Source organism: Pelophylax lessonae (assembly GCF_965119305.1).
Source record: "Pelophylax lessonae genome assembly, chromosome: 4".
Classification (NCBI taxonomy): Eukaryota; Metazoa; Chordata; class Amphibia; order Anura; family Ranidae; genus Pelophylax; species Pelophylax lessonae.
In genome coordinates this window covers 213590704-213616042 of record NC_138771.1, presented here as the reverse complement: position 1 = coordinate 213616042, position 25339 = coordinate 213590704, and the positions used below count along the sequence as shown (strand labels likewise).

At 41.3% G+C, this 25339-nt stretch overlaps 1 protein-coding gene across 2 annotated transcripts in view; it reads right to left on the bottom strand.

Annotated features, from left to right (window-relative positions):
- PANX2 (pannexin 2) overlaps positions 1-24817 on the bottom strand; it is a 46946-nt gene extending 22129 nt beyond the window's left edge. Inside the window, exons 1-2 of one of the 2 annotated variants that reach the window (XM_082255545.1) lie at positions 24326-24817; positions 23693-24017 (exon numbers count right to left, since the gene is read on the bottom strand). In XM_082255545.1, the coding sequence (XP_082111671.1) occupies positions 23693-23918 (226 nt within the window). In that variant the 5' untranslated portion in view covers positions 23919-24017; positions 24326-24817. The remainder of the gene's footprint in view (positions 1-23692; positions 24018-24325) is intronic. The other variant, XM_082255546.1, reaches the window with a different exon arrangement.
- Positions 24818-25339: the final 522 nt, after the last annotated feature.

The following is a 25339-nucleotide window of genomic DNA, read 5'->3' as shown; positions in this document are numbered from 1 at the left end:
GGTCTGCCTAAGAGAGGGGACCACTCCAGAGGGGTCAAGGGGATCCGGAAGTCAGCTAACCCTGAGTGATACAGTAAAGGGGGTGCCAAGTAGTTAAACCCTGAAAATTAAAGGGTAAAGAGGGCACTAGGAAGGGCCTTGAAGTTGCTCAGCAGTGCAGTCTAGTATAAAGGACAGCTACCTCAGAAAAGGAGTGCCTTGGGAAGCTAAAAGGACTCTTTCACAGTCAAAAGGCAAAGTAAAGTAAGCGGCCTAGCTGTGACTAGCTCAAACAGTGTCAGTCAGCGTTAACCAGCGTCAGTCAGTGTTAACCAGCGTCATTCAGGATTTTCTATATCGTCTCAGCATATTGTGCATAGTTCAGTTTAATTGGAGTATATCACTCATCCCTTCTCGTATCCAAGTTCCTAAAAAAACATAAAAACCAAAGAAACTGGACTGGTCCTTGTCTGAGGTAAAAACACTTGGAAACATGTCAGAATGGTCTACTGTTGCTAATGGTAACCCAGGGGAACCCACACACAGCAGCTCCCATGGGAGTGGTGCTACATCAGTAAATGCATATAAAGCGTCACATGATCTGGTAGGTGGATCTAAGTGTTTCATTTACAATCGTTGAGCTTCTTCAGGGTCCAATTGTATATGCGTAGAGAAATCCCTTAGCATATTTGACCAGTATCATAGGAAGGTAATAAGATCTTGGATATTTAAAATGAGATTGGCACAGACATGGGGAGATACCGATTTATTTATAGCCAAGCAAGGGATGTAATATAAAAGAAAAAAGGGGGTGACCCAGACAGGGGCCCCTAATCCAGAGTGTACCAAACAGTCAGACCAGGGTCACATGCTCCATTGGGACTTGTGCCAGGTCACTTTACTTTACAGTTGCTGATCTTTTATTTTGGTACTTTGGTACTTACTGTATACATTTTGGATCTGACTGTTTGGTACACTCTGGATTAGGGGCCCCTGTCTGAAGCTCAGCAAGTGTGAGCGAAACGCCTAGACCCACCAACCAGATGATCATATGATCCACCTACCAGATCATGTGACGCTTTATATGCATTTACTGTCATACATTTATTGTGACTGTGGTTCCTTTTATCTTTTTGTATTTTTAATAAATATGGATTAATTACTTTTAATTTATCTTGTTTGCTATGTTTGGGCACATGTAAATCCCCATTTCTAGGACTGGCTGGTACAATCTTTTCCCCTTCCCCTTCCTTGCCCCTTCCCCTCTCCCCTACCCTCCCCCTTCCGTCCTTCCTTCTTTTCCTGCCAGAATTGGCTATATTTCTAGTGGACGGTGCCGGAATTTTAAAGACAGATGTTTACTCTGTATTCAATTTCTATGATATATACATTATTTCTCACATTTCGTCCATGAAATAAAAAAAAAAAGATTCTTCTTAGAATTTTTTGGGATATGACTACCAAATGTTAATAAGATAAAATAGAGAAACAACTTTTCAATGCATATCTCTATATACTGTATCTCCCTCTCTCTATATACTGTATCTCCCTCTCTCTCTATACCGTATCTCCTTCTCTCTATATACTGTATTTCCATATATATCCTGTATCTCCCTCCCTCTATATACTGTATGTCCCTCTCTCTCAATACTGTATCTCCCTACTGTATCTCCCTCTCTATATACTGTATCTCCCTCTCTCTCTTTATACTGTATTTCCCTCTCTCTATACTGTATCTCCCTCTCTCTATATACTATATCTCCCTCTCTCTATATACTGTATCTCCCTCTCTCTCTATACCGTATCTCCTTCTCTCTATATACTGTATTTCCATCTATATCCTGTATCTCCCTCCCTCTATATACTGTATTTCCCTCTCTCTCAATACTGTATCTCCCTACTGTATCTCCCTCTCTCTATATACTGTATCTCCCTCTCTCTATATACTGTATCTCCCTCTCTCTATATACTGTATTTCCCTCTTTCTATATACTGTATTCCCCTCTCTCTTTTCTGTATTTCCTTCACTCTCTATACTGTATCTCCTGCTCTCTCTATACTGAATTTCTCACTTTCTCTATACTGTATTTCCCTCTCTATATACTGTATTTCCCTCTCTATACTGTATTTGCCTCTCTCTCTATACTGTATTTTACTCTCTCTATACTGTATTTCCCTCTCTTTATACTGTATCTCCCTCTCTCTATATACTGTATCTCCCTCTCTCTATATACTGTATCTCCCTCTCTCTCTATATTGTATTTCCCTCTCTCTATATAGTGTATCTCCCTCTCTATATACTGTATCTTCCTCTCTATATACTGTATCTCCCTCTCTCTATGCTGTATCTCCCTTTCCCTCTATTCTGTATTTCCTTCTCTCTCTATACTGTATCTCCCTCTATCTCTATAATATATCTCTGCCTCTCTCTCTATATTGTATTTCCCTCTCTCTATACTGTATTTCCCTCTCTCTATACTGTATTTCCTTCCTCTATCTCTATCATATATCTCTGTCTCTCTCTCTATACTGTATCTCCCTCTCTCTCTATATACTGTATCTCCCTCTTTCTCTATTGTATTTCTCTCTCTCTCTATAGTGTATCTCCCTCTCTATATATTGTATATCCCTCTTTCTCTATTGTATTTCTCTCTCTCTCTATAGTGTATGTCCCTCTCTATATACTTTATCTCCCTCCCTCTATATATACCGGATCTCCATCTCTCTCTATACTGCATCTCCCGCTCTGTCTATACTCTATTTTCCTCTCTTTATATACTGTATCTCCCTCTATATATATATACTGTACCTCCCTCTATATATATATACTGTAACTCCCTCTCTCTCTATACTGTATCTCCCTCTATCGCTATAATGTATTTCCCTCTCTCTATATACTGTATCTCCCTCTCTCTATTCCTTTTTCCCTCTCTCTCATGTATTTCCCTCTCTATATACTGTATCTCCCTCTCTGTACTGTATTTTCCTCTCTATATATATACTGTTTCTCCCTCTCTCTCTATGCTTTATCTCTCTCTCTATACTGTATCTCGGTCTCTCTCTATACTGTATTTCCCTCTCCATATACTGTATCTCCCTCTCTCTCTATACTGTTATTCCCTTTCTCTCTCTATACTATCTATATAGAAAAAATACTGTCCCAACCATCCACATGCTCAGTGTCTAAATGCTAGCTTGGCAAAATTGCTAGCACTACAACTGTTGCCTTTTCATCTGGTAAACTCTGCCCCCTTTCGTGAATTTGGGGAATGTGCTGTATCACAGTGACAGGTTCAAAAAATAAATTTATTTTCACGTAAGGCCATTCCAGCTTTGTACTATTACATGGAAGGCAATGTTTTGGCCTCATTGGACAGAGCGGTCAGCAGCAAGGTTCACATTACTGCTGACTCCTGGTCCAGCAGGCATGGTCAGGGACATTACATTTCCTTCACGGCACACTGGGTAACTCTGCTGGCAGCTGGGAAGGATGCAGGACAGGGTTCAGTGCTGGAGCTTGTTCCGCCCCCACGCCTCCAAAAAGCTGGTGGTGATTCTGCCACATCTGTCTGCTCCAACCCCTCCTCTTCTTCTTCCTCTATGGCCTCTTCTGCTGAATTGTGCTCTGAACCAGCAGTACTCCTTAAGCGTTCAAAGGGCTACGCAAGCAGTTAGGCTAAAAGATGCTATGCAGTACTTCAGTTGGTCTGTCTAGGGGACAGGAGCCATGCTGGGCCAGAGATTCTGTCAGCTCTGCAGAGGCAGGTTCAGAGGTGGTTGACGCCACAGCAGCTTGAGCCAGGAATGGGTGTTTGCGACAATGGCACCAACCTTTTCTCCGTCTTCCAACCGGGACACTTGACAAATGTTCCATGCTTGGCACATGTCCTGAATTTGGTGGTGCAGCGTTTCTTAAACAAGTACCCGCGCTTACAAGATTTTCTGAGGCAGGCCAGAAAAGTCTTTGGCCATTTCTGGTGGTCATAACAATGCCAGTGCTAGGCTGGCTGACATTCAACAGGAATTCAACCTGCCCACCAACCGCCTAATTTGTGACATGCCCACCAGGTGGAACTCAACATTGGCAATGCTGCAGCGACTCCACAAGCAGCAGAGGGCCATCAATGAGTACCTGTGTGAGTATGGCACAAGGACAGGCTTAGGGGAGCATGGGTTCTTTACACCATGCCAGTGGCTGCTGATATCGATGCATGCTCTGTCCTGTTACCATTTGAGGAGGCCACAAGGATGGTGAGCCATGACAATGCATGCATCAGTGACACTATCCCTCTAGTCTTTTTGCTGGAGCACACACTTCATGGAATCATAGACAGGGTACTTGATGCAGAACAGTCAGAGGAAGAGGAGGCCCCCTTTGTTCAGATACCATTCCTGCTGTGAGCCGCAAAACACACTGGAGGAAGAGGAGGAGGATTACGGGAGCATGGATGTGGAGGATGGTTTTTATTCTCCAGAAACCCCAGGAGTTGTACATGGCTAAGAAGAAGTTCCTGAAAATGTCATCCTTAGTGACCCAGTAGACTCAGAATCTCATGCCTCCTCAAACTTACGCTACATAGGCTCCCTGATTCTGCAAAGCCTGCGAAAGGACCCAAGGATTCATGGTATCAAGGAGAAGGATCATTACTGCTTGGCAACCCTTCTTGATCCATGTAAAAAGGGAAAGTTGCAGGGCTCATCTTGCCTTTAAAGAGGGAGCAGAGAATGAAAAATCTTGAGGACGCCTTGAAGAAAAAGTTGTGCAACACCTTTTCAGAAACTGGGAAGTTAGGATTTCCTAGACAACGTGTTTCTGAGGCTTCATTCAATCAAAGGAAGAGCAGTGGAGAAGGCAGCTGGCTGACCAATGCCTTTAAACAATTACTTCAGTCATTTCCAATTTAGCATCCACTGGGCTACTGGGTCTTGAAGATGGACCACTGGCCTGTCCTGCTTCCAGCGTGCTTTACGAGCAGACATTCACTGCTGCTGGAGGTTTTGTGATGGATAAAAGAGTGTGTCTGTCCACAGACCATGTTGACCGGCTGACATTTATCAAAATGAATTAGTCCTGGATCAACAGCAGCTATCAAGCCCCTGATGCTGATGTAACTGGTTGAATTTGCCAGGGATCTGGGATCCCTTGAAGACTGCTTATGCTGCCTATCCTATTCCTGAATCTTGATAACGCGAGCTTCCAACAATGTTTTTGGGTTAGATCACCACCAACACCCAATTTTTTTTTTTTTTTACAGCATGGCCTGTTCCTGCGCTCAGCAAGAGTAACTGTGAGGGGTTACAGTTTTCAGGCACCATCAACAGCCAAGGCCCATTTTTTATGAAGCTGGTTGACAGATGCATGTAATTTCAATTTTCTTCTCACATTTTTAACAGCAGGGCCAGTTCCTGCGCTCAGCAAGAGAAACTGAGGATTTACAGTGTTCAGGCGCCACCAACACCCAAGGCCCAATTTTTCTGAACCTGTTTGATAGGTGCATGTAATTTAATTTTTTCTTTCACCTTTTTAACAGCAGGGCCTGTTCCATCACTCAACAAGGGTAACTGTGAGGGGTTACAGTGTTCAGGCACCACCAACACTTAAGACCTAATTTTTCTACACCTGTTTGACAGGTGTATGCAATTTCAATTTTTATTTTCTAATTTTTAACAGCAGGGCTGTTCCTGCGCCCAGCAAGAGTAACTGTGTGAGGTTACAGTGTTCAGACACCACTAGGGATTGGCAAACGGTTTGGGCCGAGCATAAGTTTGGCCTGAACATCACCCATTCAGGTACTCGCCTAACACCTGAACTTTCTCGGCACTTAGCGGGATGTTCGCTCACCGAGCGCAGAGTAAATAGGTTGTTAAGGCTTCCCTGCTAAGAGCTGAATTTAAAAAAAAATAGTAAAAAAAAAAAAAATTGGGGTAAAAACAGCTGGTATGGCTTTTAAGGGGAACCCCAATACAGAATTTAAAAAAAAATGGCGGGGGGTTACCCCCCCAAAATCTTTACCAGGCCCTTTGGGGCAAAAGTGTTTTTTATTTTTTCAATTTTTCTGGGTCCATCGGGCGTGGTGATTGATGGTGGATTTACATCGAGGAACACGATTTTTTTTTTTTTAATAAAAGGACTTGTCAAAAACTGTTTCATTTGTTTCTTACTTTTTGACACTTTTTTGGTGAATGGGTAGGGAGACGATGTACCTGATACCCATTCACATGAAGGGGGGGCAGGATCTGGGGGCCCCCTTGGTAAAACCCCCCACCTGCAGACCCCAACAACCACAGCCCAGGGTTGTCAGGAAGAGGCCCTTGTCCCCATAAACCCAACCTTCATGTTGAGGGCATGTGGCCTGGTAAGGTTCAGGAGGGGGGGGGCTCACTCACCCCCCATTTCTGACCTGCCAGGCTGCATGCTCAGATTAAGGTCTGTTTTGGATTTTTTTTAATTTTGGCATGTATTTTTCATTTTTTTTTAGAACATTTTCCCTGTTCGAGTTCTGGTGCGAACCGAACAGGGGGGTGTTCGGCCCATCCCTATTGGCAAGTTTCTAAAAAGATCAAAGTTGCAGTGGTGAGTCTATAGCAAGAGCTCTACAAGTCCCTGTGGTGGGATGACTATTGCACAACATGAAAAATTTGCAGCTCAATTGCTTGCTATCTGGGTTACAAAGTATACTGACGCGTGTACAATTTACTCCCAAGGAGAAAATTCATATAAGTCCAAATACAGTATAAAAAGAGGGAAAAGACCATCACAAGAAGCCAATAAAAAAACAATCTGTACTACTAAACTGATGAAAACGGAAAACTGATTGGAAGCTTTTCCTTTTATCCTACTAAAAAAAAATCTTCAACATTGGTCAGCTATGGAGACTACTTTATGATTTCTCTTAAAAAAAAAAAAAAATAAAGAATTTTCACTAGTAGGTCATTCCCCATATTACAGTAACTGGAATCTGGGCAAGCTGTAATTGTAATTGGACACAGATGGCAGGGAACAAAATTGTTCTGCTGTATATGAAAAAGTCACAAAGGAATATGTAGTGTCGACAAAAAATGCACATGTAAGAGAATTGTGCCATCTGTCAAATCAAAATGGATTTTCTTGTGGAAATAAAGTGGAGTTATTTATTTCATTAATTGCTATTTATGGATCTCTTAAGCTGCATGCTAGGAGCTGTTAACAGATTGGCAAAACCATATACGTGTAACTCCTATAGGAGTTACTGTATACTGTTTATTTGTATTAACCATGTCATTTTTACTTGTAGGTGTAATAACTAAAGAAAAGAAAATTGATCTAAGGGAGTTAAAACCTTAGCTGACTTATGGCTGGTACACTAGGGCCAAATATTTCTGGGTGTACAGCAGCCTGTCCGACAGAAGCTGGTCTATGCTGGAAAACCAGCATCTGATCAGCACCTGCAGTGAATGTCTGTGAGTACTGATCATTGTTTTCTGGCTGGGGGGCAGTCCCTCTGTCACAACACAATAGCTCAGTCAGTGGGGGGAGCTGTACTATCATTGCTTGCGTTAGTACAGCGATCTATCAGTTTTTTTTTTTCATTCAGCCTGCTGGGTTGAATCCCCATGTGTTGAACTCCCCATGTGTGTCAGGCATCACTTGGTAACAAGATTCATGGTTAATGAGTGATCTACAATTTGTGAGATTTTGGATTGCTGGGCTTTCCCATAATTCCTAGCTTCCCCAGGAGCTGGCTGCCATTTCATGTTTTGAGTTCTGAGGAAGAGAGTGCATACGGTATTATGTGTTAAGTGAAAATAAACTGCAATACCAATTATTTCCCCCAGGAGAAATAAACCAAAAGAAATAAACTGGGGGCCCCAAATAATTTTGGGGCCCCAAGGAGATTACCAAATAAATACTGAAATCAAAAAGTGTAAGAACATTATTAGTATCAAATTATTAATGTGACCTTTCACATTAGATTATTATTTTTATATTTATATATGACATAAATAGTTTATTTCCTGTTTGCTCAGTTAAGAGGAAGCAATGCTTGTTAAACATTTAAAGTGATATTAAACTAAAAATGTATTATTATTAAAAAACGAGTAAGGAAACTGGCATGCACACCGCAAAGGGATGCCTATTTATCTCACCTACTCGGCGCTAAGGTGCTCTGTGCTATAAACACAATAGAAACCATACAATAAATATACCAAATTAAAATTGATATAAAACTGATGTAAAACCAAAGTTAATATAAAATCAAATCAGACCTCAGCTGCTGTTATAAATGAAAGAAACAGTAAAAAGGTGTGTACATCTAATAATAATCACATGTATACACTAACAGACGCCCTCCGTAGAAGTCAGCCAATGATGAAACGCATTAGGGGCGTGGACACGCGGTGACCATAGCAACGTGATGATCCGGACGCCTGACGTCAGACCGACACCCGGAAGTCCGGCGGCGGTGTACTAGCCGCGGCCTCGGCTACAGAGCGGGACGGTGATGGCTTGCAGGTAGCCCGGATTGGGAATCTTGACGAGCTTGTAATTATTTTATCTTTGTGAGTGCAATTATTTTGGGGCTTTTATTTTCAATAAACGTCAGTTTGTTTATGGATTCACACTATGAGCGCATTATTTATTTGCATGTCACATGATAATTGTGGGAGTGATCCAGCTACCATCTCTGTGGAGTTCCGGAGTCGTTCTGGGATTTGAAGCCCTGCCACTGTGTATATATTTACTGGCATTTTATCCCCCTCATTGAGGTACGTGGGCACTTCTTGGGGGGCACGCCGGTGTGGTGGAGGTGCATGCCAACATATATGAACTATTTGGACATACCACTTTGGGACACTTCTACCAGTGATGCTGTAGTTGGCTGGACTTTTTCATTCACCATTTTATTATGAATATGTCATATTTGGACTATGTGATGTTCATATTATCCTATAGCGCTGTGTTCGTGTATACATGTGATTATTATTAGATGTACACACCTTTTTACTAAAAATGTATTATGCTAAACACCAAGAACAGAGTCCAGCATTAGCAGCGCTAATATTAACCACTTAAGCCCCGGAAGATTTTACCCCCATTCCGACCAGGGGGTATTTTGCGATTCGGCACTGCGTGACTTTAACGGACAATTGCGCGGTCGTGCGACGCTGTACCTAAACGAATTTGGCGTCCTTTTTTTCCCACAAACAGAGCTTTCTTTTGGTGGTATTTGATCACCTGTGCGATTTTTTGATCACGCGCTATAAACAAAAAAAGAGCGTCAATTTTGCAAAAATAGCAATATTTTTCAGATTTTTTTATATGAAATTCCCCCCAAAAAAATGTAAAAATCAAAATTTTTTAACATTTTCGGCCAATTTGTTTTATGCTACCTATGTTTGGTAAAAAAAATCGCAAAAAGCGTATATTGATTGGTTTGCGCAAAAGTTATCGCGTTTACTAACAAAGGGAAAGATTTTTGTTGTTTTTTTTTTTAACGCGTAATGGCGGCGATCTGCGATTTTTTTTGCGGTACTGACTGACATTTTTGACACTTTTGGGGTTACCAGTGACATTTCTACAGTAATCAGTGCTATATATATGCACTGTTACTGTAAAAATACACTGGTAGTGAAGGGGTTAACTTTATTTGGGAGGGAGGGGCTGTGTGTGTCCCTAGGGGCGTGCTTTCTACTGTGATTGGCTGTGGCTTGAGCTGTAAGGACACTGATCAACGGATCTACATAGTAGATCCATGTGATCAGTGTCTTTACAGCGAGGAGAATGACAGGTGGCTTGTTTACACAAGCTGCCTGACATTCTCCCTCTCCCCCGCCGATCGCCGAGTGGCTGGCGGACATCGGGTCCGCTGGTCACACGCGCGGGGGGGTCCGTGACCACGCGGGAGCGGGAGCGCGCCTCCGGCGGCGCGCGCTCGCTCCCTAGACCCTCACAAGCAAGCAACGTAGCCCTACGTTTGTTTGCCTGTGAGGGGCTGACCGCCGACGTAGATAGTCGTGCGGCGGTCGGCAAGTGGTTAAATAACTGTGGGATTTTAACATAATAATCAAATATCACTCCCACAAAAAAATTATATAGTGTTAAAGTCCATAACACCAGGTGAACCATAAACGGTGGTTAGATGGAATGGGAGGGTGAATCTGGCTGGAAAAGGACTTGAATGAGAACCATCACCACACCTCGTGGAATCCCACTCCCTATGGTAGAAAACTTCAACCAAGTAAAGCAGTATGTTCATGGACAGTACTGGAATGGGACCGTACTGCGGTCACTGCTGACAGAGAGGCAGTAGGACGCTAGTGTATCGTCGATATCGACGATACACTAGCGTCCTACTGCCTCTCTGTCAGCGGTGACCGCGGGACGATGTACGGTGAGAGATGCAGGCAGTTTGATTCAAATGCCATTAATTTCTTTGTTAGCGCTGCTAATGCTGGACCCTGTTCTTGGTGTTTAGCATATATGTTATTTCATTTATAGTGGCTGCTTCTCTGTGCCTGTTTACTTTTATGTAAGTCTTTGGTACAATTTATATTGGTATTTGTTAAGTTTTATCCAATAGCACTGAGTGGAGGCATTAATTTATTCTCTCTTTTATTCTTCCCTGTTCCCACCAGCAGGGATCCACACGGACGTTCATTTGTTACAGCACCATTGTAGTTTATAGGAGCAGACAAACTTTTCTCTTTTGAGTCCCTACTGCAGAGGGTTTGTTTATGATGATACCTGCAATTATGGACTGCCGATTCACATTGTAATTGGTTTATACAGCATCTAGGGAATTCCTTAATACACTATGTTACTTTATGTATAGACATAGGCTCATCTACTGGACTTTGCAGTCACCATAGGGTCATACACCTTCAACTTCAGACAACAGCACCACCTGGTTTGTTAATACTCCTAGACATCCCTATTATTTATTAAAGGTGTGCTTTTAATATCTTTTTTAATTTATTTTTATCTTACAGTTTCCTGGATATGTAATCAAAGCAGCAGGAAACTACTATTTTGAGCTGTTTTATGACCCCTGTCACCAGAATGCATTTTACATTAAAAAAATTGGTAAGCATATTTATTTTTCTGGATGCTTTTCTATTTTAATTAGTAATTAAAATAAAATGTAAAACAATAATTAATTATAATTTATTACAGGCCTTATTATTGCAACTCTGCTTTTTTAAATATCTGGTATTATGTTTATTTTGATGTTCACAAAAGCCTTCTCCTCTGCGAGTTTTCCTACTGGGACATCAAAGCCCAGTGCATCATTATGAAACTGTGTCCTGTATTGTGTGTATCTAGGATATAATAAATCAATATCTTTTCAAAGTGTTTTCAAATAAAAGAAAAAAAATAGCACATTTACATACTGAATTTCTTTTCAAAATAATGGGAACCACAACGCAATATTACCATTACTTCAAATGTGACCTCCACAGCTGCAGTGTAAAGCTTTGAAGGTCATTATTATTGTATTACCGAAAAGCCTGCACCAAGTACCTTGTGTGCTTATTTAATTCAGGGCCCTAGGAACCATAGCTGTTATCACTACACTAGAATATTTACAACAATCATTATCATCAAAGTATTTTATAAACTCTGATCAGCTTGAATATACATAGAAATATTATACAAGATCAATAACAGCTCAAAGCAGCCTACATTTAAACAGATACTATTATATTACCCAAGAAAAAAGAAGTTTAAGAGGACATACATAAAAAATATTTCCTATAAAAGCTAAATATATTTGTCACCAGGGCTTTCTTTTCTCAGAAAATAGGTACAGGTACTCAACCACAAACCCCCAACCCCCTCCTCCCACACACACAAACACACACACACACACAAACACACACACAAACACCCTCCAAACTGAATCAAATAGTGGGTGTAGTCACATTTCACTAACAGTGGGAGGATCTCTAAAGGGGCATTAAATACAAGGAGTGCATTACGTACAGAGTTTGTGTGTGTGTGGGGGGGGGGGGGGGGGTGCATACAGTGCAGAGTTTGGGAGTGCGCTATGTACAGAGTGCACAGTTCAGGGGTGCACTGCATATAGAGTGCAGAGTTTAGGGGTGCGCTACACACAGAGCGCAGAGTTCAGCCTTCTTCCACAGCTGCTTACCTCTGCATGCTACCCCCTCTCCACTGCCCCATCTTCTCCCCACCTCTTTAAAAAAGCTATACTATATTCCACATGTCTTACTTTTGTTGTATTAATCTGAAGCACCCAGTCCGCTCTAGTACTTCCCCGCACACTCTATTTGGCTCCGCCTCTCTCATACTCTGAGAGATCATCCACTGAGGGTGTTGGCATCTGCACTGCATCCCGGGCACCTGCATCTTCCTTATTTCCATCCTGCACTCAGTGGGAGCCACTCAGGAGATCAGATCTGGGGAGCCGTTGGGAGACAAGCTGTCACTTGTAAACACTGAAGCCAGACTTCTGTGTTTACAAGTGATAGTGGTGAGCAAGAAGCAGAGGGCCTGAGCCAGAGGTGGTGAAACTGAGTTCCACCAAGTTCCAGCTGAAAAAAGCCCTGCTTGCCACAAAGCTATTCATACATTAGTGTATTAGTAAACAATTAGGATGTTTAGGGCTATTTTTGGTAATATGAATTATCAAACTCTAATATGAACTTAAAGTGACTCAAAAAAATATCCCTTTTCTTGAAAAATAATCATTACACATTCATTACTTAAAGGCCCAAGTAAAAATGAAAAATAACTCTTGCAGTTGGGCGGCGTCCGCACTCCAGGGGTAAATTGTTTGTTTTGTCTAGGAAGGAGGAGAAACACTTTTACTTACCTGATGGTGTTCCCACAGCGCTCTGGTGATGGACTGTCCTACTGTCCTTGAGCATCAACACATCCAATGCAGGGGGAGGGGGGGTATTAAGAAGACACTGTGGGAAATGGTCTAGCAGTGGGGAGGAGTGGAGTGTCAGGTAAGTAAATCTTCTTTTATTGTTCCCCTAGACCTAAACAAGTAATTAAACCTTACAGTAAAGACACAGCCCCGCTGGAAGGGTTAAATTTGTTTTTTATTGCTGTAGTTGGGTCTTTAATGGCCCTGCAATCACTTTCTCATGAAAATACTGTGTTTTTCCACATTCTCCTCCTAGACTTCAGGACAATCCTGAGGACTTACACCCTCTATCCAGTGAAAAAGAAAAAATACACACGAAAGTGAAAAGGTGACAAAACATGAGGAGAAAAATAAATAATAAATAAAAGAATAAATAAATAATGGTCGTGCAATGTGCACTGGCTTGGCCCTGAGGCCTCGTGCCAAATGAAGGTGCAGTGAAGAAAAGGTATTTAGTGCTGTGACCATGTGCCTGTTCACACAGTAGGGGTTCTACACCCAAGTGTTATTAAGAGCACCCCTGGGGTGACCACTCCTAGGGGGCACAGACCCCGCGGACTCTCTGCCTTCCAAGCCCATAACCAGACAAGGTAGACCCATTCTAACCAGGAGGAACTGGACCCATCCAGTTTTCTGAGGGGGAATTACTCCTGTGTCTCAACTGCCTGTGGGCGCCCCAGTTTCTGTTACAGCCAGTACTAGCCTTCAGAAACCCCATCATACCAGCAGAGATACTGTACAGCCAGCCATTCATACTAAATACCAGAATGACGGCATAGCACCCCTACTGGACACTGCTATGAACAGATACTACACTTGATCTTAGCCAAAAGGCTGGATGCTGACTCCTTACCTATTCAGGGTAGATAACAGTGTATTTGTAAAGTGCCTCCCTTCCCCATCAGGTATACTTACCTTAACAGTGCTCCCCTGCAGCTTTTTCTGGTTGGTGTTGAATGCTAAGGGGAGAGGTTATGTCATTTCCCTAGTCATGTAATAGTGCTGGAAGCATCAGGCATTTTCGCCAGCTGCAACAAAGGCAAGAGCAGCCCTGGTAAGATAAGTTTAAGCGGTATAACTGACCTTGCCCGAAAACAAGCAAGATGACAGTGTCTCTGCAGTCCTCCCTCATCTGAGACCTAAAACTTAACATAACCCCTTAATTATTCCTTAGGCCCTAACCTTCCCCCCTAACACCTAACACTTAAAATACCAATTATACCAATTGAAAATGTATCCCTTAACCTGATCCTAACACTTAGATACTAACAATAAAACAGCGCTTGCTCTTACAAAAAATATATAACAATCATATCAGATTTATACAATCAGGTGTCCGTGTGCAGAAATATATAACATCAATAAAGTGCTAAAAATATTCATTAAAGTGCTGAAAATATTCATATATGTGCAAAGGTGCTCCAAAATGTCAAAAAAGGTGTAAAAGTGCTTGAAGATAAAAAAAAGTGCTGGAGTGATTCAAACCAATCAAGCGCTGTGGGGTGCTTCTCTCCCCTCCTGTATCCCCACTCACCAGAAACAATGGACCCTCAGCTATTTTAGTGGGGGTCAAAGAGGCTTGAAACTGGTGAGATGAAACGTTAATCCACCTACTCCTTGCTACCACACTGTCACTGTGCTTCGCCTTGCAAAGGGTCTTTTGGGGCTCAAAAAAAGTAGACAGCCAACATAGTGAAGTTCATTTTAAAAAGTTTTATTGCGCATTACAAAAGATATTACTCAGAGGAAAAACGTGCAGAATCGGCTTGTAATTGAGTAGACACAGCTCTTCCGGGAACGCCGTCTAGTATGCGTTCCACGGAGGACAGGAAGTGACGTCAATGGTTCGGCGTAAACGGAAATACGTCAACGCATTTCACCCCACCTTCCAGGGCATCAATAAATGAATATTCCACTTATATGAATATTTTCAGCACTTTAGTGATGTTATATATTTCTGCACATGAACACTTTATTGTATAAATCTATGATTGTTATATATTTTTTGTAAGAGCAAGCGCTGTTGTATTGCTAGTATCTATATTTCCGAGTTTTACACTTGATGAACAACAGCTGCACATTATATCACCCCAATTTGATGTTTATACATAGCGCGGGTTTATTTTAATATTTTGATCCTAACACCTAACCCTGAATCTAACACATTGAATGCTTCTGTGGCCTATACTGCTGCTTATCTTTTTGCTTTGTTGTTCACATCATTAGATGTGTCAGATCCTAGTAAAAATCATCCAGTATCTGTGGGTAACACAAATGATAAAAAGCTAGAGATAAAATGCCATCATATCTATGTCAACCTCTGATAATGTAAATTGTGCTATTGCACTGACACTGTTTTCTTAAAAACCTTTAGAAAGCCTGGATGACATACTCAAGGTCAAATGTAGCTCATGCATAAAGAATCCACATTCTCATAGGGATTATCCTGCTACTGCAGATGAACTTGTCAGAAGAGTGAACAACATTTGTTACAGTGGCGAGAATTGGAATTAACTGGTTTTCTACAGTAATTTTCCCTAAAATGTGATCTGATCCTCATCTAAGTCACAACAATAGATAAACACATTCACAGTGCTGGAAGTAAAAGTAAGTGAACCCCTGGAGTTAATAACTGGTCGGACCTCCTTTGGTAGCAATGACTTAAAGCAATCCCTTTTGGTAGCTCTGGATCAGACTTGCATAATGTTCAGGAGAAAACTTTGGCCATTCCTCTTTACAAAACTGCTTGAGTTCAGACACATTTGAAGGATGTCTTGTATGAACAGCTTTCTTGAGATCATTCCACAGCATTATTATGGGGTTTAGGTCTGGGTTCTGATTGGGCCACTCCAAAAGGTGTATTTGCTTTTTCTGAAGCCAGTTTGTGGTGGATTTTCTTCGATGCTAAGGGTCATTGTTCTGCTGCATTACTCAACTTTTCCTAAGCTTCAGCTGGTGAACAGCCATCCTGACAGTATCCCGTAGGACATTTTGGTAAACTTGGGAACTAATTTTTCCCTCAATGATGACAAGTGGTCCAGGCCTTGAGAAAGTGAAGCTAGCCCAAATCATGATGTTCCCTCCGCAATACTTCACTGTTGGGATGATGTTTTGATGTTGGTAAGCTGTGCTCCTTTTTGAGCCATACATACCGGTAGTATTGAGTATTCTTCCCGAACAATTCAACTTTTGTTTAATCAGTCTGCAAAACATTTTCCTAGTAGTGTTGAGGTTTGCCAAGCTGCTGTTTGGCAAACATCATGTGCGCAGCAATGTTTTTATTTGGAGAACGGTGGCGTCTTCTGTGGTGTTCTAATGTGGACTTATGTATGGTAGACGTATTCCAGTGATGTCTTCAAGCCTTTAGCTGTTAGTCATGGGTTCTTCTTTACCCCATTGAGGATTTTACGTTGTGCCTTGGGAGTCATCTTGGCTTGACGCCTATGTCTAGGGAGAGTAGCCACATTACTAATCTGTTGTCTAAATGTCTACTGATGGATGCCTAAACACATTGAAATTGCTTTTTATTCCCTTCCAGGTTCATGCAGATCAACTACTCTTGATCTTATGTCTCCAGAGAGCTCCTTATTGTGAGGCAAATATTAATAGAGAAAAATATTTCATTCCAGTAACTGTATATGGTTAATACCTGTAACAATAGTATTCATTAGTGATGAGCGAACTGGCTTGGGTTTCAGGTTAATTGAATATTCGCGAACCCAGTCTGAAATCCAAAAACCTCGAATATGGAGCCTGACCCCTATTAAAGTCTATTGGCCCTGAATCTTAATATTTTGTTCTACCCTTTTTCAAGGCTAATTTACAAAATATTGGTAATAAAAGGGCATGGGTGGCTGGTCACTACTGGAGACACATACCAATGCAAAAGGTTTTTCCAAAAATTCAGTTCAGAGGGGAGTGAGTCTTTAAACAAGGCTAAAAGAGCAACATAAAATGCCTTAAACTTGCATATGACGCACATGTAGGGTGTACTACAGCAAAAGTGACATTCATAAAAAAAAAGAATAAAAATATTGCCGCTAAATGACAGTTCTTAGCCTGCTGGGTTATGCTAGTAAAAAAAAAAAAAGTGATGATATTGACTACATATGGTCATGACATGCAATATATGTTCAGTGACGTCATCTGTGATGGTTTATTTACACTCAGCTGGTGGTTGGGCAGTTGTCATTTGCAGCAAGAGTCTGACAGGATATGATCAGTGGCCCAGGTTGTCATGTTTGCGGTGGTGGGGCATCGTTCATAAAGACTGACAACTGTTCTAGATAACGATTTTGACATTGGATCAACATTGTGGGCCTTTTTTGGTTTAGAATTGTTCTCTAGCGTCTGTGTGTTCATTTACTTTTTTTGTCTTAGTCCTTCACGTAGGCGGGACATATATTTTTTGGCCCCTTACCTAAAAGGGGTTTTAAGATTTCGATTAGTCTTCTACCACAGACCCCCACATCCACTCAGGGAGTCAGGGATGTGGGAATGAGGCCCTTGTCCTCATCAACATTGAGCAAGATGCCTTGCCAAGGGGGACCCTCCCTGCCAAAAGTACCCTCCCAATGTTGATGGCATGAGGTTTGGTATGGTTCAGAGGGAGGGGGCACATGCTTCATGTCCCTCTCTTTCCTGGACAGCTGCATGACTAGATAAGGATTTGGTATGTTTTTTTTTTTTACATGGGTCACCCTTAAAAATTATTAAAAGACCCCTATCTAGGAAAAGGGTTTGATATTAATTTTAGGGGTATCCCACATTTTTGTTTTGTTTTTGCATGGGATACGCCTTAAAAATCCATACCAGTCCCCTATCTAGAAGATGGCCTGGTATTCATCATGCAAATTTTTTTTGCCTCAATCTGAGATTGCATTGTTTTTAACGAGTAAGCTCACTCAGATCTGGATTGTAAGGATTAGTTGTAAAGTAGAACCATTGTGTTAGGGCTCATTTACACCTGCTTCGACTTCAACTTCATTAAAGCGCCTACTGCTTCAACATGCTTTTTTTATGTGTTTTTGTAGCTTCAGTGATGCTTTGGTGATGCTTTGATGATGCTTCCATTATGCTTTTTTTAAGCTTTAATGAAGTTTGGCATGTGTGTTGATTTTCTATTAGTTTTAAAGGGGCCCAGTAGAACTTCAGCTCAATGGAACCCCCACTCAGCAGATCCCCAGCTCACTAGTACCCCTGTTTAGCAGATCCCCAGCTAATTGGTACCATCCTTAAGCAGATCTCCAGCTTATTATTACCCTGATTCAGCAGATCCCCCACTCATTAGTAACCCCCAGCTTTTCTAATCCCCCACTCAGTAGTAAACCCCAGCTCTGCTGATCCTCTGGTTTGCTGATCCTACTCTCTTTCTGGTTCGTGCTCACCTTCCGCTATATTGTTCTATTGCTGCACACCACATGTGACTTTGCTAGTTTCTCCTGATCCAGTCCCCCAGCTCTGCTGATCCTCTGCCGCTCAGTCCTCTCTTCAGTCACCGCTCACCTTCTGCTATAGTGTTCCCATGTTGCACACCATGTGTGTCCTCTGCCAGTTGCTCCTCTCTGGTCCAGACACCGCTCACCTTCCTGCTGCTCACCAGATGTGACGTCTGCACCAGACACTTCCAGAAAATATACACATGAACCTGAAGTGACTGTTGATGATGTCTTTCCAGTTTTCTTGTTGGTTTCCCAGTGCATCCTGGGATATCTCATACCTGCAATACCTTCAAAACTAAAAACAAAAGCTAAAGCTGAATAAAAGCCTCTCAAAAGCTGCAGGTGCTGCTAGCGAGCTTTGTCACAGGCATCTATGGAGGCTTTGAAGACACTTTGAAGCACCAAGAAAGCAACATAGAGTATAGTTTTTGAAGCGAAGCAAAGCAAACATAACGTGAAAACAGGACTGTAAGCTAACCATTTTATTTACTGACAGGTGATTTGATTGGCATTCAGAGTGCTTTAAAAAGCATGTCCAATACCACATTTTGAAGCAATTATAAACAAAGCCTTAACTACTTGCCAACCGCCCGCCGCAGATATACTCCTGGGGGCGTGCACGTGCCGACGGAGGTGCACTCGTGCCCCCATTAGGCAGCGGGAAAGCGGATCCATGGGGCTGGCGGCCGTGATCACCACCGGGCATCCGTGATCGCTCCCTGTGGAGAGAGAACGACGGTCTGATGTTGTACACAGCAGACCGTTGTTCTCTCTGGAATGAACACAGAGCACCTGTGATCCTCCTATTTAGAATCACAGGTCTCTGTGTTGATTCCACAAGCCCATCCCCCTCACAGTTAGTAAACACCCCCTAGGCTCACACTTAACCCTTTGATCGCCAGTGAGTTAACCCCCTTCCCTGCCAGTGTCATTATTACAGTAACAGTACATATTTATAGCACTGATTACTGTAGTAATATCACTGGTCCCCCCCAAAAATGTCAGTTAGTGGTCTGATCTGTGTGCCGCAATGTCGCAGTCCCGCTAAAAATCTCAGATCACCGCCATTTCTAATAAAAAAAATAAGTAAATAAAAATGACATCAATCTTACCCCTAGTTTGTAGACACGATAACTTTTGCACAAACCAATCATAATACGCTTATTGGGATTTTTTTTTACCAAAATTATGTAGCAGAATGCAAATTGGCCTAAAATTATGAAAAAATTTGATTTTTAAAATATTTTTTCTGGGAATGTTATGTAGCAGAAAGTGAAAAATATTGTTTTTTTTCCAGAATTGTCGCTTTTCTTTGTTTTTAGCGCAATAAATAAAAATCACACAGGTGGTCAAATACCACCAAAAGAAAGCTCTATTTGTGGGGGAAAAAATACATCAATTTTATTAGGGTACAGTTGTCCGGTAAAGTAACGCAGTGCCGAATCGCAAAAAATGGCCTGGTCATTAAGGGGGCAAAACCTTCTGGGGCTGAAGTAGTTAAAGTAAAACTAAAAGCTAATTTATGACAATCTAAACAAGTCCCAAATATTACTATTGTTTGTACTGGTAACTATACTGCCACAGAGAAAAGAGTAAGGGAAAATCCAAACTTTAATAGTTGTCACTTGAACAAGAGTTGAGCATAACATTTCCAGTGGGGTCAACCTGTTCTGGTGTCAACTATTTACCATAGGCATTATCCTCACTTTGTAGAGATTTCCTGTCACTTCCTGTTGCATCTCCAGCACAAGATGTATAATGTGATGTCTCCAATGGGACACCAAACGCAAAAAAATAAACTTCTCTACCCTGTCCAAACCCCTTAAAAAATTGGGCACTACAAACACTTTAACTGCTTAATATTTGTTGGTGTAAGAGATTACTCTCACAAGGATTACATAATGATTAGGAGCATGGTGACTATATAGTAGCACTTTAAAAGCCAGCAGCTGGTGTTGCCATGGTTTTAGAAGAAGCACAAGAGTAGGTGTACAGATAATAGCTGTACAGGCAAGGATTATTTCCAGTTCACAAATGGTTTCTAGAGTTCTGTGATTAAATCATGGCATTATAACATCCATACTGATCAAAATATTCTGTAAATGTTAAAGGCATAAGTACTATTAAAAAAATTTGCAACAATAATTTAGAGATAACTGTACCTGTGTACCTGTGGAGATACCTCTGTTCATCAGGAATCTCTCTTAGTATTCCTGGTGTGCCCAGAAATGGGCATAATTACTAGGTCAGTGGTTCCTACTCACAATACAATCAGGTGCATGTGCCGACCAGAGAATGGGTCAGGCAATAGAGAATAGTCTGCCTAGGCCCCATAATCACCTCATCACATGTCCAGGCAATGTGCTATTGTTCTCTATAAATAGACCTTCTCTTAAGCTTTGACATACATGCTGTGCAGTGGAAAGTGGGAGTGCTGAGCTAGTAAACAAGAAAAATGTAAATTAAAGCACCACACCACTGCTAAAAGGTCCAAATATTCTATTAAATGTCAGGGGTACAGTCCAAAAAGTATCTAACACATTTCAGGGGTCCAAGAGCGCCTCCTTCATCAGGGCTAGAAAGAATATAGGAAGATCTCTAAATCAATCTGATATTATACAATATCCCCTCCATGGGATCGTGATATCAGATTGATAGGGATATTTTAATGATATAAGATTGATATGGAGATCTTCTTACATTCTTTCTAGCCCTGATGAAGAGGGCACTCTTGGACCCCCAAGTACAGAGGTCAGTAGTAAGTGGTGCAGAGTGCAGGGGTTAATAGTAGGTGACACAGAGTGCAGGGTTCAGTTGTAAGTGATGCTGAGTCCAGGGGTCAGTGGTAAGCGATGCAGAGTGCAGGGGTCTGTAGTAAGTGATGCAGCGTTTACAGATCAGAAATAAGTGTTGCTGAGTTTAGGGGACAGTAAGGACACTGAGTTCAAGGGTCAGTATTAAGTGAAGCTGAGTTCAGAGGTCAGTAGTAAGTAATGCAGGGTTTAGGGGTTAGTAGTGGGAAAGTGCAGAGGTTAGCAGTAAGTAATACAGAGTTCAGGGGTCAGTAGTGAGTGATTCAGCATTCAGGGGTCAATAGTAAGTGATACAGAGGTTAGGGGTCATTAGTGATGCAGTGTTCTTGGATCAGTAGTAGGTGAAGCAGAGTTCAGGTGTCAGTAGTAAGTGATTCAGTATTCAAGGGTCAGTAGTAAGTAATGCAGAGTTCTGAGGTCAGTAGTAAGTGATGCAGAGTTCAGGGGTCAGTAGTGACATAGCATTCAAGAATCAGTAGTAAGTGACATAGGGTTCAGGAGTCAGTAGTAAGTGATTCAGTATTCAAGGGTCAGTAGTAAGTGATGCAGATTTCTGAGGTCAGTAGTAAGTGATGCAGAGTTCTGAGGTCAGTAGTAAGTGATGCAGAGTTCAGGGGTCAGTAGTGACGCAACATTCAAGGATCAGTAATAAGTGACATAGGGTTCAGGAGTCAGTAGTAAATGGTGCAGAGTTTAGAGGTTAGTAATGATGCATAGCAGTATAGTTAAGGAAAATGTAGGAGTAGACTAGTGGATCTGTGCTTGATTTCCCCATACTGTCTTCCCTAGCTTTGGGTTTAAAGACATCTGATAATCAGCAGTGACCCTAAGGATACTAAGAACTTGAAACTATGGCAGAATGTGGGTTTTCACCAACTACAAAAAGAAGTGCCTTTTTTATGTTGCCAATGTTTAGAAGTACTACTTTATTGCTGGATAAAAAGAAGGAATTTGCTTTTGTCCAGGGGTTTTTTAACTTGCAATTTTTATGTGCAGTAGGAAGATTATACGGATCTGCATTAGCTTTGGGGCAGTCATAGTACGAAGATTGTGGCCCCTGGATAGCCCTATATTCCTGTAGGCCTTTGACAGGGCAACACTGATGCAGAAACCTGCTATAAGCCCACTCATGACACTCCCCTGGTCAGCCTGTTAACTCAATCAAGATGAAAAGTTATGTAGGGGCAATGAAGCTGTGGAATATCTTGAAGATATAGCTAGATGATGCAAACTAAGTAAACCCAACAAAGTGGAGTTCTTTAATTTGGCAAAAACAAAACCAAATTCAAAATGTATGTACAGTTAAAAAAAGGGGGAGGATAATGAAGTAGTTATAAATAATTATGGCTAACTGAAAGGGTAACTCCACTTTAAATATAGCAAATTAAAAACATAATAAAAGATATACATTTGCTACACAAGTCACATTGTAATTCAATGTTTTTAAAAATGACCTTTCCTTTTCAATCTGCAGCATTTTAAATTTTTATAAAATTCAATGCAATATGGCAACCTAGAGGCTTTCTGCACACAGTTGTTGTACAAAACCTTTCCAGAAATGTCATTTCCTGCTTGTGTTAATGGCTCACTGATTTTCCCAGAAGACCGCACGAAGATGAAAAGTCAGATTTTAGGCATCCTTTGAAAAAAAAAAAATTTATATTTTTGTGAGATACTCCCAAAGGGTATAGAGTGATAAAGGGACGCAAAACCTACAACTACTCTTATTAGAACTCTGCAAGTGCATCAGTTGATTATCCAGAGGAGTCTTTTTCTTAACTAAAATGGAGTTACTCTTTACATTTTAAACAAAAATTTTTATAAAAATATTTTAACTACAAATTTGATTCTGGAAATAATACTTTTAATTTATAGATAAATGCAGAGAGCGACTCAAGCCGTAAAAACTGGCAGCTTAGTCCTACAGATTACACAGGGAGAATGTGGCTGCCCCAGTGTAATCATCAGAACTCCATGAAAGCTGGATGCTGTGCTCCGTTTACCAGGAGCATATAACGCTTTTCCTACAGAGCGGGCAGCTATAAGTTTGACATCAGGGTGCTGTTGATTACACAGGGAAAGTCACACTCTCCCCATGTAATCTGCATGACCGGGCTATAAATTTGACAGCTCACTCATGCACAGTGCAGGAGACAGCTGGGCAGAGACAGAAAGCTCCTGCCTGAGCTGCACCCTCTGCAGCAATGTGCCCAAGGCCTCTTCTGCCTCAGCTCGGCTTTGCTTTGTGACTTACTTTGGGGGGGGGGGGGGGTAAAGCTATTGGATAAGGTCTTCTGTTTGATCAGTAGCCATGACCATTATCTTCTGGAATCTGCAATGAACACTTAGACCTTAGACTGGAAACAGCTAGACGTGATAACTATTGTTTCATTCTATGGGTAGCTTAAGTCATTTACAAAGTAATACAACATTCCACATCAGTGCAAAAAGAACCAACCACTTTAAATTCCATCCTAGTCTTTCCTGCATCCCCAAATTAGTGCAATTACGCAATCAACAATGCCGTTTTATAATAATGTAAAAGGAAGTGGCTCTAATGATTAAATCATACTGGACTCACCAGCAAAGTTCTTTGTGAAGACCAAGGTGACAAGAAGTATAGGGATGAGGACTGTGCCAATGGTGACCACCCGATCAAAAGGAAGCTCCAGCTTTAGCTGAACCATAAGGGCTGCCAGGGACCCAGCCTTATCATCTTGCTGCCCTGGCAGGATCAGTTCTTTCAGTTTCTCTCCTGCTAGCAAAGCAGTAGCCATGTCTGGATGGTTATCAATGATATGTTGCATAAGCGTTTGTGATTATAGTTGGAGCCTTGCCCCCTTAGCTTTTATGTATTGTCACCATCTACTGGGATGACCGTTGCTGGTCCACTGAATAAGTCAAGTCTGCCGAAAAAAAGAACATGCTAAGGAGATGCTTTAAGCTATTCAAAAAATTTCAAACATTTAGACAAAATATACATAATCATGTGCACATTACAAATGTATCTAATTATATGCTCAAAAACAACATAAACTTCATGAACAAAATGGGAAAAACATCAAATTTAGGACGAATTTGTGTAAAAGGAAAAGACATAATAATGAAGATTTCAGTCACTAAAGGAAAATCTGCATTCAGCTGCAATGCCACAGAAACACAAAAATGAAAATATTTGTACAGATACAAGCCATGTATATATAGTCATTCTTACCTGCTGGGTGTCCCCTGAGTTCCACAAAGGTGATAAGAACAAAAAGCTGCCATCTACAGATTTCATGCTGTTTGAAAACTTACATTGCATGTCCCTGAAAGCCGGCAAACCTTTGGATGAGTATGAATGAGGTGAGAATGTCATTCGCCTTGGAAACCTGTACCCAATGCTACAAAATAGCTGGAATGTTCTATTCACTCTATCTTGCTGCATCAAAATGAAAAGCAGCAAGGCTTTGCTCCTGGCTGAAGAATTCTAAGTATATTGGTGTTCATGTCAGCCATATGACAAGAGAAGCTTAGATACATAGCGTTTCCATTTACTGCAGGCTAAAGAATGGAGGCGGGGTCTCCAGCATTACAGGCTTCACTGCTCTATGCAACAATATGTGTTCGCATCTCTTCCTCCTGGAGACACAATCAGATAGGCTGCTGCATTCACATTGCACTTAGGGTGCAGCTTTTTTTCTTTTAAAACCTCAGATGTGAACAGCTAGTCAAAAAATAAAAAAGGGTTAACAGGTTATCATTAAATGTTCTTTTGTAATTATGAATTCTCGTATTCCATACACATTTCAAATCTTTTTATAATTTTGATGCTCACAGGGATCTTTGTAACTTCATAATGCACATCTGATCTATTTAATGTGGTGTGATGTTTATTAAAACATCCTAACATGACCCTTACTAAGCAGGACAATGTCATGTTATATTGTGCAATATAAAATGTATTATATCTACAAAAAGATACTTTTTTTTTTTTTTATATTCCTCTTGTCATTGTATAAACATATTTGGCCAGTTTTAGCTTTAAAGTGGAATTCCGGGATTAAACAATGTAATCTTAAAACTGCTCCTTCTCTGCTTCTATACGTCTATACTATCTACCCTGGGCAAGAAAGATGCTTACACTTACCTAATCACGGGCCACTCTGATCTAGTCACATGATCTCCCCTGTGTCAGCGAGCCCTGGATGCAGGAAAGAGGAGAGAGCGCTCCGACAACGGCTGGAAT